Source organism: Berghia stephanieae, chromosome 11, assembly GCF_034508935.2.
Source record: "Berghia stephanieae isolate SIO BIC M18660-M18661 chromosome 11, UCSD_Bste_1.3, whole genome shotgun sequence".
Classification (NCBI taxonomy): Eukaryota; Metazoa; Mollusca; class Gastropoda; order Nudibranchia; family Aeolidiidae; genus Berghia; species Berghia stephanieae.
Genome location: NC_088370.1, coordinates 30,184,684 through 30,199,683, shown reverse-complemented (window position 1 = coordinate 30,199,683; position 15,000 = coordinate 30,184,684). Strand labels below are relative to the sequence as shown.

The 15,000-nt window shown below is 34.8% G+C and overlaps 1 protein-coding gene across 1 annotated transcript in view; it reads left to right on the top strand.

Annotated features, from left to right (window-relative positions):
* The window catches only part of LOC144956738 (epidermal retinol dehydrogenase 2-like), a 10,881-nt gene extending 7,390 nt beyond the window's left edge, over positions 1-3,491 (top strand). Inside the window, exon 8 of the mRNA XM_078887417.1 lies at positions 2,466-3,491. Coding sequence (XP_078743543.1) covers positions 2,466-2,556 — 91 coding nt within the window. The 3' untranslated portion in view covers positions 2,557-3,491. The remainder of the gene's footprint in view (positions 1-2,465) is intronic.
* Positions 3,492-15,000: the final 11,509 nt, after the last annotated feature.

The following is a 15,000-nucleotide window of genomic DNA, read 5'->3' as shown; positions in this document are numbered from 1 at the left end:
ATATGCAAAAATGAATATAACAGCTCTGAAAAATAACTAAATACCAAACACGGAATGTTTCAGGCTCAAAACCCTTCTTCAGCCAACACTAAAAAAAAAACACGGAAAACATAATGCATTACTAAAAACATTGCCGAATATTTCTCTGCTGTCGATCTGGTTATTCAGTAATGTGTTTATGTTTCATTGTTTTTTTGTTGTTGGCTGAAGAAGAGTTTTGAGCCCGAAATGTTCTGTATTTGGTATTTTGTTATTTTTAGAAGCTGTTAGATATCTACAGTGGAACCTCCCGATAACGACATGCCACGGGACCGAGTTTTTATGTCGTTATCCGGAGGTGTCGTTATTTAGAGGTTTCCAAGATGGCGGACAAAGTGGGCGTGGTAAGGCCCGCGGGACCAGTTTTATTAACATTGACAAAACAAACAAAACATTGTAGTGTATTCCTCTTAGAGGGTTCTTGTGCGTGTGTCTGGATGAGACTTTTAGAAGATCTGAACTGAGTACACTGATAGTGTGCTCCTGGAATCTACATCTGTTCCCTATTTAAACCATTCCCCTTTGTCTTACTTTTTCTTATGTCATTTCAATTGTAAATATAGAATGTTTTTTTACTATCCAATTTTCTTCCTTTTTACTGGCACTGATATGACATAGATGTGTCACAAGCGCTGTAAAACCCTTTAAAACAAACAAAATTCCTCCTCCTCCTCCCACAAAAACAACTACTACTACTACTACTACTACTACTACTACTACTACTACTACTACTACTATACTACTACTACTACTACTACTAATACTACTACTACTATTATTATTATTATTATTTATTATTATTACTACTACTTCTACTACTACTTCGACTACTACTACTACTACTACTACTACTACTACTACTACTACTACTACTACTACTACTACTACTACTACTTCTATCACCACATAATATCACATTTTCCAAGATTTTGTGTTTACTTGCTTACACTTACATTTATACCTTGGTTTTTATTAATGCTTATCAGCTAAGATTCGTCAAAAAAAGCTGCGTTCTCATTGGTTCAAGCAGGAATCGTTTTTATAAACTTTTGAGTACTCAAACTCGGTATTTTTAGTATCAGATATCTACGAAAACTGCCGAAAATCGCCAAAATGATGTCGTTATTCGGAGGTTTTATCAAAAAGTGCGTCGTTATTTGGAGGTTATTTTTACTGGTCTTAAATAGAAAAAAAATCGGGACCACGGGTCAATGTCGTTATCAGGAGGTTGTCGTTATTCGGAGGTGTCGTAATCGGGAGGTTCCACTGTATATTCATTTTTTAAAAAATTGCTTTTTACAAATTTTGAGTAATGTGCTTGTGATTCCTATCAACATCTTTGTTCTCCTTGACACTCTAGTATGTTGCTATTCCTGTAGTAGAAATTAAGTGTTGGCCAAATAAAAAATCTAAGTTTGAGCTTTCATATAGAGTAATATCCACTTATCATGCTCAAAGGGCTTTACAAAGGGTTCCTGGCTAACAGCAACACATGACATGTAGGATGGGACATGAAGCCTGTTAGGAAATATCACAATTTTTTCCAACAATGCTGTTAACGGCCAGGTACTCATTTTACACCTGAGTACGATGAGAGAATGTGAGTAAAGAGCCTTTTCCAAGGACTCAACTATGCACTGCTCAGAGCAGAGCTCGAACCTTGGACCTTCTGATCCAGATCACATATCGGCACAATACAAGAGAGTCACAATTTATTTTCCCCTTGAAATCTGAATTTTCTCAAAAGAATATTTTGTTTGTTTTCTATGGCTGATGTGTTGGACAGATCGACAGGGGTGTATTTGTGTGTTATCTTTAATTGTTTATTTAAAACTTTATTATTATTATTATTATTATTATTATTATTATTATTATTATTATTATTATTATTATTATTATTATTATTGTTATTATTATTATTATTTGGAGAATGAGGGAACATTTTATTGACAAGTGCAATCAATATGTAACTATAGACCCTAGTTGATATTAATAGAAAGAGTAATTTAAAATTGTGTCTAATCCTGATATCACCATTGTCATATGCATTTTCTTGTAAATAGGCTATTATGGGAAATAGGTAATTCAGACCTGCCTCACGGAATGTTTTGGGCTCAAAACCCTTCTTCCCTTTTTTTTTACCCACAAAATTTTATGCAGTTTTATATACCACTCAACTTGGCACTCCTTAGTTTCTGGCAATTTTTTTTTTTTTTTTTTTTTTACATTCCAAGATTTTTCTACAGAGAGGACGTACCAAATATTTCTCTGTCGTTGATCTGTTTTTTTATTAATATATTTATGTTGTCATTGTTTTTTGTTGTTGGCTGAAGAAGGGTTTCTTTTTTAAAACTGTTATATTCATTTTTGTTTATTACTTTCTGAAATATACAATGTCTGAGTTTTTATCATGTCTCTTCCATCAGACTAATGCCGACTACTGTCTATCGCCTTCTGAACGATTTTGCTGGCGTTACAGAATTCATGGACTCTTTTGTTGGAAGAAAGAATCAATAAGACATCAGATGTTATCTTCAAGTCAAGTCATGTCATGTTGAGATTATGTGCTGTAGTTGTGCTTACAGTAACAATGGCCATATCTAATTATCTATCTATCTATCTATTTTTATATATGTAAATATAATTCAAGTTTTATTTCGCTAGGAAGATAGCGAATGTTTTTTGAAACAATATTGGAGACGACGAACAAAATTCCACTTGAATTATTTTATGAATAGCTGCTTTTATCTTAAAGTTGAGCACTATTATTTCACGAATTTTATTTTTATAATTATACTAGTAAATAGCCCGCAATTTCGCGGGAAAGGAACTATTTTCATTCGATATTATACCCACCATCATTTAATGAGGGCAGATTGGTAAACAACGTTGTCTGTGTAACTTGGTACATCCTCTGTTGATTTTTCTGTGTGGCCCAACATGAAGTGTAAGCCGCTATAGCCTCTGACCCGTGACACAGCAACATATAGTTGTCCGTGTGTGAAAACAGGTTGTGGTAATAAAATCAACTGCGAAAATAAACCTTAAGTAGCAGACGTGAGCAGAGTTGAAAGACGATCCTGGGATCGAGAACATACCTTACAGTACAATACTCTGGTGATCATGTTTGGTGGCGTTTGGCACTGTTTTTATGCACCTCCACTGGAGGTGTACAAAAACGCACCATTTTTATGCACCTCCGTTGGCGCTGCTGGTTGATTAATGAAAATGTTGCTGCTTGAAGCTCGAAAAAATAACGATAAGTGTTGAATTGTAAGCCTCAATTTAATAGACGAAGACATACTGTAGACGTTTCTGATTTCCCCTTTATCAACAAAACACGACGAATAAGACACTAAGAACGAATGAGAGTGAATGGCATAGATAAGGTAAATAGACATAAACAATGATGGGACAGGAAGTTTTTGAAAAACAACAAAAACAAACAAAAACAAAAATAAGAAGAAGAAAAAAAAAGAAAAAAAACCCCAATAAAATGACAAAGACGTGGTAAACGAATACACTGATGATAATGATAAAATATTATAAAATAATAACAATCCAGGTTTACATATAAATGCACGTCGATAACACATTGAATGGTACAGATGTTATTTTAAAAATAATAATAATAATAATAATAATAATAAATAATAATAATTAATAATAATAATAATAATATAATAATAATAATAATAATAATAATATAATAATAATAATAATAATAATAGATTAATTTAAGGTTTTAAATATATGTCCAGTAACTATAACAACAAAAATGATGTCTTTCACAATGGGATTGAACCCAGTACTTCCAAGGTTAGAATCTGACAGCTTATCCACTGCGCTTCGGAGCCACCTGACTATTCATAACATTGAATAAGGTCTTTCTAAAACCTTATTTTACCTTTAATGCAACTTCTATTGTCTTCTTTTAAATTTCAATTTTTTAGATTATTATTATTATTATTATTTAATTTATTACCAAAGAAGTTAAACCTGGGTATTATCCACCCGAAACCATCACATTGAAAGAATCAAAGGGGCAATAATAATACTTGATGTCATAAATAGATGAAAACTGTTGAGAACTTAGTGTAGATCTGAAACCCTTAAAGTAATTAAGTGAATACATTATTTTGAATGCAACGATTTGCGTAAAAACGCCAAACTGACAACTTTTTACAGTGTCGAAATTGGTCGTTTTTTAGAGTGTTAGTGTCGTCGGTATATATTTCATGATATTATATCTGTTTGACTCAACGAACTTTCAAACTGACTTTAAATTATAAAAGGAAATCAAATTATCTGTTTATCTATCTGTAAAAAATACATTTCTAATTTTCAAATCTTTCAGTAGAGTTGTGCGCCGTATATTTTTTTTTTATTGACTCAAATGTCACAATGTTCTCCACAAGGCTAGACTATATTTTTTTTTAAGAAAGGAATTTCAATTCCATTGTATTTATCTTCCAACAACAGTCTACATGTTTTTATATTTCACTTCCTAAACTGCATTACACAGTTCCTCCCCGCCTCCCCTCTTTTCACTTAATTAATTGCGCACCTTTTAGAAATATCTAGCATTCTGTTTTAATTCGTGCTTCCTTACAAAGGAGCATACTCATTTCCTGCCAACTAATGTTTTGTTTATTCATCTTAACTACGCCACTACCACATTATCTCATTCATCATTGGTGTTTCATTCATCCTGTTTTGTTGATAAAGGGGAAACCCAAAACGTTCATTTGATCTGTTTTTGTAATTAAATTGAAGCTTACATTCAATTTCACATTATTATTTATTTCTTCGAGCTTCGAGCCTCAACATTAACATTAAGTGAATACATTATACTGGGGATGTAGGAGCTTTCGGAATGTCTCCCCTTTACTTAACTTATGGAAAAACAAACATCCTAGCACCTTTACTAAGACTTGTGACTAACCCTAATAGAAAAAAAATATCCTCCGATCTCGAGATAACCCTAATAGAAAATAATGATGACAAATTGAATAAATAAACGCCTGACAAAATATCAACGGTGAAAATACAAATTTAAAGAATACTCGGGATGTAGGAGCTTTCGGAATGTCTCCCCTTTACTTAACTTATGGAAAAACAAACATCCTAGCATCTTTACTAAGACTTATGACTAACCCTAATAGAGAAAAAAAATATCCTCCGATCTCGAGCTAACCCTAATAGAAAAAATGATGACAAATTGAATAAATAAACGCCTGACAAAAGATCAACGGTGAAAATACGAATTTAAAGAATACTGGGGTTGTAGGCGCTTTCGGAATGTCTCCCCTTCACTTAACTTATGGAAAAACAAACATCCTAGCACCTTTACTAAGACCTATGACTAACCCTAATAGAAAAAAAATCCTTCAATCTCGAGCTAACCCTAATAGTAAAAAAAGAATCAAAATGGCGTCTGAAATACCTTCATGTGATCAAGTGAATAATATCACTATGAATGCCACTATTTGCTGAAAAATGCCAACACAAACACTCACACATGTATACACCACACACAACACACACACGCAATTAGAACATACTACTACATAACAACACTGATCACCGCTAAATCAACAACACACCGGAAGTAATAATAATACTTGATGTCATAAATAGATGACGCAAACTGACAACTTTTTACAGTGACGAAATTAGTTGATTTTGAGATGTTAGTGTCGTTGGTACGTATTTTATGATATCTATGTGACCCTACGAACTTTCAAACTGACTTTAAATTATAAAAGGAAATCAAGTTATCTGTTTATCTATCTGTAAAAAATACATTTCTAATTTTCAAATCTTTCAGTAGAGTTGTGCACCGTATCATTTTTTTTATTGGCTCAAATAAGCACAATGTTCTCCACAATGCTATATTTTTTAAAGAAAGGATATAGAGATAGAGATAGAGAGAGAGAGAGAGAGAGAGAGGGAGAGGGAGAGAGAGAGAGAGAGAGAGAGAGAGAGAGAGAGAGAGAGAGAGAGAGAGAGAGAGAATTGATAGAGAGAGAGAGAGAGAGAGAGAGAGAGAGAATTGATAGAGAGAATTGATAGAGAGAAAGAGATAATTGATAGAGAGAGAAAGAGGGTAAGAGAGAGAGAGAGAGAGAGAGAGAGAGAGAGAGAGAGAGAGAGAGAGAGAGAGAGAGAGAGAGAGAGAGAGAGAATTGATAGAGATAATTGATAGAGAAAGAGATAATTGATAGAGAGAGAAAGAGGGTAAGAGAGAGAGAGAGAGAGAGAGAGAGAGAGAGAGAGAGAGCGAGAGAGATTCCGTTATGCTGCTATTTTGCTAAAACCTCTGTGATGCCTTGTACTTCTTGATTACAAAAAAAAAACAAAAACGAAAATAACTTCCAAAGTAGTTTGGTGGATTCCATGTCAGAATGTGGCCATAGCCATATGTCGCCCATTGCCTCAAAACGGTATTAGCGAATTAACGATTACATTTACAACCTACAGCGCCCGACGAATGGCGTGGAAGAATAGAAAGATCTGTCCTCAGAGTCTTTGCACAGATCTTAGTTTCTTCCAAGTTGTACGTCGATCTCTGTAGGTTGGAAACGTAAACGTTAACTTGTTATTAAGTTGGGCAAACTAGATATGAATAAGGGATTTTTAAAATAGTTTTAAGACTTGAAGTGTGAAATTTGTAAATTTTCTCTCATATTTCGACTATAACTTTAAATTTTAATGTCTAACCACCCAAAAGAATACCCTTTTTAGGCAATCGGTCACATATTCATGGGTAGGTGCAAGATTTCCTGTTTAATTCTGAATTCCGGCTTTTTGAAATGGATTTTACTTTCTTTTCGGCCTCTAGCTCACCCCATCATAATACTGTTTTGAGGCATTAGGTCACATTCATTTCAATATAAGTTTCAGGCTTTTTTCAATTAATTGGATTTGTATTTCAGGCTTTTTTGGCCTGACCTACTTGCTTCCATGCATATTTTGATATTCCAATGAATCACAATTTTTGTGGTTTAACTCTCTCCTTACCAGCTATTGTCAGAATTTTACCCCAAACTTCGTACTCGCCCAACACAAAAATAGATTTTTTCAAACAGATTAGCAACAAGTATATTCTATATTTTGTTCAGAAAAATGAGCTCTACAAAACAGTGTTGAGTTTTTATGGCTATAACTGTAACAAAATGAAATCAGAAAAAGAAAATTGTTGGCTGCATTGTAACGAATATGATGATTTTCCTATGGGTGGAAAGGAGAGGGTTAACAAGAGAGTATTTAATCAAAAACATCCGGCTCAAATTTATATATAAAGGTTACTGCTTTGCGGTTTTGTGGTGTGACACTGGCCTTCGAAACCATAGGTTCCTAGTTCAAGTCCATTTCTGGGTTATTCAAAGTTGAGTCCTTGGATAAGGTTCTTTACACACATTCTCTCATCGGACTCAAGTGTAAAATGAGCATTAATCAATAACAGCATTGTCTCTGTCGAATGTTGTGAAAATTACCTTTTTGTCACAGCCCTGCTCTGGGCTGTGCAAAGTTGCATCCTTGTCAGTCCAGAATTTTAATATATTTACTTATTGTATATTGTGTTTGTTGTAGGCTGATGAAGGGCTTTACATAATGGCTCTTGTCAGTCTAGAATTTAAATATATTTACTTATTGTATATTGTGTTTGTTTTAGGCTCAAGGAGGGCTTTAGCCTAAAATGCTTCTTGTTACTTATATTCTTTGTCGAGCAATCGGTGCATTACCTGATTCGCAATGAAATGGACCTGGTTTGATCCTGTATTATCCTCAAATGTTTGTCTGGTCTTTTGTCAAACCGTTAGTGATTGAGTAGTGGGGTCTATATTAGGTCTGAATATCAATATTTTTACTTAGACCATACTACCCATTGCAGACCAGTCTTTTTGAAATAAAATTAATTCATAATTTTTAGGAGATCAAAATGGTAGTCGCTATAGTTAAGTTTAAAAGTCAACAATTTACCCTCACAAGGATTAAATAGCACTTCAAAATACTCAAACTTATGTAGTCGGGCATAAACTTTCATTTTCAATGGCGGGTGGTTGGATGGGAGCATCACCCTTGAATCATATACCTATGATGTTCGCATGGGTGTACAATCCGATAGTGATGTCGTTTCTTCTTCTCTTTACTAGCCTATCCTGCTTCTTTGGTTTGTGATTGTATTTTTGACAGGGGATATTTTTTTTTCTGTAAATCTTCTGCCTGTTTGTTCTTGGTTATTTATAATTTAGCTTATGATATCTTTAGGTTATGATTTTGATTGACATTTGTACTATTTTTGTTAGATTGCTTGTTTTTTTGTTTCAGCGGTCTCTCATATAACCTCAATTGTGTTGGAAGAGACCTAAAGCAACAAACAAAAAAAATCATTTTCAATGGATGTGCATTAAGTTTTGAAATTGGAGCCAAAATTTCGTAATCCGACTAAGGCACGTCTGCCCATTGTGATCCAATTTTGTCAAGTCACTGTATATTTGATGCAAAATGTTTGATGAAGAGATGAGATGGGGTCCATGACTTCCCTTGATGGTTAGAAAGGTCACTGTTGTGCGGCGATGTGGTCTAATGGTACGACACTCACCTTTGGATTGGAAGTTGAGCTCTGAGCAGTGCGTAGTTGAGTCCTTGGAAAAGGGTCTTTACTCACATTCTCTCACTGTATTCAGGTGTAAAATGAGTACCTGACCGTTAATGACATTGTCTCTGTCCAGTATAAAAAATGTAGTATCACTTCATGTATCGTTCTACATGTTAAGTGTTGCTGTTGGCTTGGGACCCCTTGTAAAGGGGTTTTTATCATGTTTATTGGATATTGCTCACATTATTCTATTCACCATATCTGTTAACCCTTTCCATGTTGCTCTCGTCTTTGTTCTGGAATGACATTGCTCAACCTTTCCTGGTCCTGGTGAAGAAGGAGACAATTTAAACATATGGTTCCTTTTTAATTAGAGATTATATTTTTGTCCCGTGCAAATCATCTCTCTGTTAAGTCCTAATATAGTTTTTAATTTTCAATAATATTATTGTACTTTATAAAAGTACAGGGAGTCCATGAATAAATTAAGATGGAAACAAGGTTTGAACCAGGTTTGTTTGTTTGTGGGACGAGTGTTCTACCGATTAAGTGTCCATGGTTGTTGCTTTCACTTTCAAGGGAAGTAACATATCAGTTTATTGTCACGAGTATATATTATTGTATTTTTATCTCTCTTTGTTTTCCCAAATGTAAAAATGATAATATGCATAAGAACCGTCTATGATGACAACTTAATGGGTTTTTTTTGTTGCCATAACCTTGCCTCGTCCACATTGAGTGGAATTCTCTTATGATGGGGAAATTTTGCCCCTCCCTTTTCCTTATCCCCTTTTTATCATTTATTGTCCTTTCATTGAGAGGTCACTGACCCTTGATGCGAGGATTATTACTTACTCTCTTTATCATATTATATCATATCAATATGCAGAGCGAATTGACAGTATTATGCCATTAAATCTTCCATGAGACAATTTTTAAATTAATTTTTGGATATAATAATTTAATTTTTTTACTCTTGATAAATGCATTTGTTTTTTAAAATTTTTTATTGTACTTATTCAAGTCGTTTATTCAACCCATTCTTGAATATGACAATACGATTTGGGCCCTATATACAAAACATAAGACAGTCAATAAGTCTTGAAAATGTTCTATGACAAGCAACCAAAATACTTCATATTATCTATAATTGTTCATATGAAGAAATATTAAGACCTGGGTGGGGTTTCTGACCTTCCATAGTGGGCAGAGAGGTCACTTACTGTGTCCTCTATTCCCCAACAGCTGTTTTCTGAGTTGCTTTCTGTCTTTGTCTTGGAATAGGATTACTTGGTTTTGTCCTGGCCATTGCCGGAGTCCTTGGCTGAGAGGGAAACAGTGAAATGTATGACATTAGTTTTGTGATGTGGTATTTTTTGAGGTGATGTTTTTTTCTTTGTAAATCATATCTCTATTATGTACTATTATATTTTTTGTTTTGAATATATATCATGAATCGTAAACATTTGAGTTTATTCCTCTGCTTGTGTCTGGATGAGACTTTAGGTGATCTCAAACTGAGTCCACTACTGGTGGTGTGCTCTTGGAATTTTCATCTATCCCCTATTTGAACCACTCCATTCCCCCGTGTCTTCCTTTTTTTGTGTGCTTTCAATTGTAAATCTTTCCCATTTTCCTTCTTTTTAACGGCACTGAAATGACCTAAATGTGTTGCAAGCGCCATAAAACCCTTAAAAACAAAACAAAGGTTTAGACATTTGAATCTCCCTGGTCTACATAAGACTTTGTAATGACTTGATTTCAAATTTATAGATTGGTACACAAGATTTATAATATTGATTATTCAAAATTCAGAACTCTGTCTACCCTAAATTTTATTAGAGGAGTTTGATTCAAACTTAACTTATCCAGATGAAATGATAATGTTAGAGAGAAATCTATAGTGTTTCCCACCATTCGCTTGTGGAGTGGTATGAGTATTAGATTCAAAACACAGAATGTTTATACTCCAGATAATTTTTATACTTAGATTAATATTTATCATTTATTATTATACATTCTTGTATGCCTGTGAAACATGGACCATAACCTGGGTGGGGATCCTGACCTCCCATAGCGGGCAGGGAGGTACATACTGTGTTTTTTATCCCCTTATATCTGTTTTCCAACATGCTTACTGTCTTTGTCTCGGAATGAGATTACTTGGTTTTGTCCTGGCACTGGCCGGAATCCTAGCTGGGAGGGAAGCAGTCAAATGCATAGTTATTGTTTTGGGAGATGATATTTTGTTCCTTGTAAATCATCTCTCTGTTATGTATTATTATTTTTATTTTGAATGTATAATGTAAGCATTTGAGTGTGTTCCTCTTTGTTGGATTTTGTGCTTGTGTCTGGATGAGACTTGTAGGTGATCTCAAACTAATTACATTGGTGGTATGCTCTTGGAATCTACATCTGATCCCTATTTGTTCTCAGTTCCCCTTTGTCTTACTTTTTCTTGGGTGCTTTAATTGTAATTCTAGAACTTTTTACTATCCAATTTTCTTCCTTTTTACTGGCGCTGATATAACCTAAATATGTTGCAAGTGCCGTAAAACCCTTTAAAAAAAATGGACCATAACGAAGGACATAGAAAAAAAAATGATGCCTTTGAGATGTGAGTGAATCGCATAATTCTGAGATTACCTAAGACCAGAAAGAAATCAAACATTCTGGTTCTTATTGATGCAGGCCAAAGGTCCAGAAAACTGTTGGCAGAAGTTAAAATGAGAAAACTGAACTATTATGGACACGTTCGGAGACACAACGCCATCCAAACATCAGTTCTAGAGGGAAAAGCAGCTGGCAGAAAGGCACGAGGCAAACCAAGGACGTCCTGGACAGGAAATGTGGAGGCAACAACTGGCAAATAATCGACAGCTCGGTAATGGCCCTTGAGCGTGACGAATGGCGTTCCATGACATTCATCCTCTGTTGGGAGACAGAACTTATTAACTTATTAACTTAAAATTATTATTTAAGATTTCAGTATGATCAAGAATGTTGTCTTACTGATTGGTTTAATGATTCATTTATGAAATTGATGCTATGCATTTAGGTAAAATACTCACAACAGATCTGTCAGCTGGATTTAACTTACCAACACATAAAATTATGTGTAAACTTTAACGTTTATAGTTTGATTGATCTAATTTAGTGAGATCTAATCACGAACAGGCTGTTGTCTAAAAATAATAATAAAGAGCCGAGTGACATCAGCTTCGTTAACGCGTTCCTTCTGTAGACAAATCACTTTGCGTTGTTCAAATTAAGCCTTTAGGTATGTCATGTTATCTTAATTCAGCTATGTGGTCTTGTGGTATGACACTCACTTTTAGATCGGAAGGTCCTGGATTTGAGCCTTGCTCAGCGCATAGTTGAGTCTTTGGAAAAGGCTCTATACTCACATTCTCTCACCGTACTCAGGTGTAAAATGAGTACCTGGTCGTTAACAGCGTCGTCTCTGTTGCAAAAAAATTTGTAATATCGCCTAACAGGGGTAATGTCTCGTTCTACATGTTATGTGTTGCTGTTGATCAGGGACTCTGTAAAACACCTTGAGCACGTTTAATGGATATTGCGCTATATAAAATCTCCAGTATTTTTGTTTAAAAAAAATAAATAAATGGAACTATCAAAAATTCTAGTCATGGACTTTGGCAATAACTTCAACAGAATAACAAAAATAAATTTTCAAGTTGGCAGGTCTACAAATAGATACAGCACTACAACTTGAGCTTTTAAAAAAAATACCTTTAAAATAAACAAAAACTTGAGCTTTTATATAGCGCAATATCCAGTAAATGTGCTCAAAGCGCTTTACAAGGGGTCGCTGACCAACAGCATCACATAATATGAAGAACGAGGCATGACGCCTGTTAGGCGATATTAAATTTTTTTGGACAAAGACAACGCTGTTAACGGCCAGGTACTCATTTTAACCTGAGTACGGCAAGAGAATGTGAGTAAAGAGCCTTTTTCAAGGACTCAACTATGCGCCGAGCGAGGCTCGAACCCAGGTCCTTCCGATCCGAAAGTGAGTGTCATACCACTAGACCACATAGCCGCACAACCAGACTTGTGAGGTGAATGTTTTTTTTTTCAATGTGCCAAAATATTACAAACTGTAAAAAGATTTTCTTTTCTTTTTTTTAATAATGAATGGCAGCCACAATATTGTTATGTTCACGAATCAAATAAAAATACTTCTTACACGACATTATTTGTCTACCTGTGTTAATAGTTGCTGGGCGGGGTCCTTTGACCTCCCATGGTAGGCAGGAGGTCACGTTGTGTCTTCTATCCCCTTATATGTGTTTTCCTAGTTGCTTTCTGTCTTTGTCTTGGAATTGGATTACTTTGTATTGTGCCACTGGGTGGGGATCCTGACCTCCCATAGCGGGCAGGGAGGTACATACTGTGCCTTCTATCCCCTTATATCTGTTATCCAACATGCTTTCTGTCTTTGTCTCGGAATGGGATTACTTGGTTTTGTCCTGGCACTGGCCGGAATCCTAGCTGGGAGGGAAATAGTCAAATGCAGTTATTGTTTTGGGAGATGATATTTTTTTCCTTGTAAATCATCTCTCTGTTATGTATTATTATTTTTATTTTGAATGTATAATGTAAGCATTTGAGTGTGTCCCTCTTTGTTGGATTTTATGCTTGTGTCTGGATGAGACTTGTAGGTGATTTCAAACTAAGTACATTGGTGGTATGCTCTTGGAATCTACATCTGATCCCTATTTGTTCTTAATTCCCCTTTGTCTTACTTTTTCTTGGGTGCTTTAATTGTAATTCTAGAACTTTTTACTATCCCATTTTCTTCCTTTTTACTGGCGCTGATATAACCTAAATGTGTTGCAAGTGCCGTTAAACCCTTAAAAACAAAAACAACATTGTATTGTGCCAGCCTGGAGTCCTTGACTGGGAGGGAAATAGTCAAATGTATATAGTTATAGTTTTGGGAGATTGTTTTTTTTTTCTTGGAAATCATCTCTCTGTTATGTGTTGTTAGTTATGTATTCTGTAAACATTTGAGTGTGGTCCTCTTAATGGGATCCCGTGTTGGTGTCTGGATGAGACTTTAAGGTGATATCAAACTAAGTACACATTGATGGTATGCTTTTGGAATCCACATCTGTTTGCTATTTGAACCAATTCTCCTTTGTCTTACTTTTTTCTTGGGTGCTTTGATTGTAAATCGAGCAAATTTTGACTATTCCATTTTCATCTTTTTACCGGTGCTGATATGACCTATATGTGTCACAAGCGCCGTAAAACCCTTAAAAACAAACAAAAACAGTTATATCTTGACCACTGACATGTGCCTTTCGCTTCCTTGTGTTCTTTTTCTTTTTCTTCTTCTTCTTCTTCTTCTTCTTCTTCTTCTTCTTCTTCTTCTTCTTCTTCTTCTTCTTCTTCTTCTTCTTCTTCTTCTCTCTCGTCGTCTCTCTCTTCTTCTTCTTCTTCTTCTTCTTCTTCTTCTTCTTCTTCTTCTTCTTCTTCTTCTTCTTTCTTCTTCTTCTTCTTCTTCTTCTTCTTCTTCTTCTTCTTCTTCTCTTCTTCTTCTTCTTCTTCTTCTCTTCTTCTCTTCTTCTTCTTCTTCTTCTTCTTCTTCTTTCTTCTTCTTCTTCTTCTTCTTCTTCTTCTTCTTCTTCTTCTTCTTCTTCTCGTCTCTCTTCTTCTTCTTCTTCTTCTTCTTCTTCTTCTTCTTCTTCTTTCTTCTTCTTCTTCTTCTTCTTCTTCTTCTTCTTCTTTCTTCTTCTTCTCTTCTTCTTCTTCTTCTTCTTTTCTTCTTCTTCTTTCTTCTTCTTCTTCTTCTTCTTCTTCTTCTTCTTCTTCTTCTTCTTCTTTCTTCTTCTTCTTCTTCTTCTTCTTCTTCTTCTTCTTCTTCTTCTTCTTCTTCTTCTTCTTCTTCTTCTTCTTCTTCTTCTTCTTCTTCTTCTTTTTCTTCTTTTTCTGTGACTTCAATTTTGAAGATTCCACAGACGACAGAATATTTCTTTCATTGGAGACGTGAGACTATTCCAGTGTCTCAATGTCGGTTGTATCTTCCTTTTTACTGGCGCTGAAATGACCTAAATGTGTCGCAAGCGCTGTAAAACCTCTAATATTAAACAAACACAAGTGATGTAGACCGTTATCACAATTTCACAGAGCAAAATGTTCATGCCGCAGCACTCATTAATTAAGTTACCTAAAAAAAAAGTTCTGTATTTTAATTCACACAAAGCTCAAGGGATGCTATTCATCCATGACAATTACAAGTGTCTAAAAATCATGAGTTACCTCCCTTATATCAAGAACGGAGTTTATAAGACCACAGGACATATACAATTGTATCTTTAAACGCT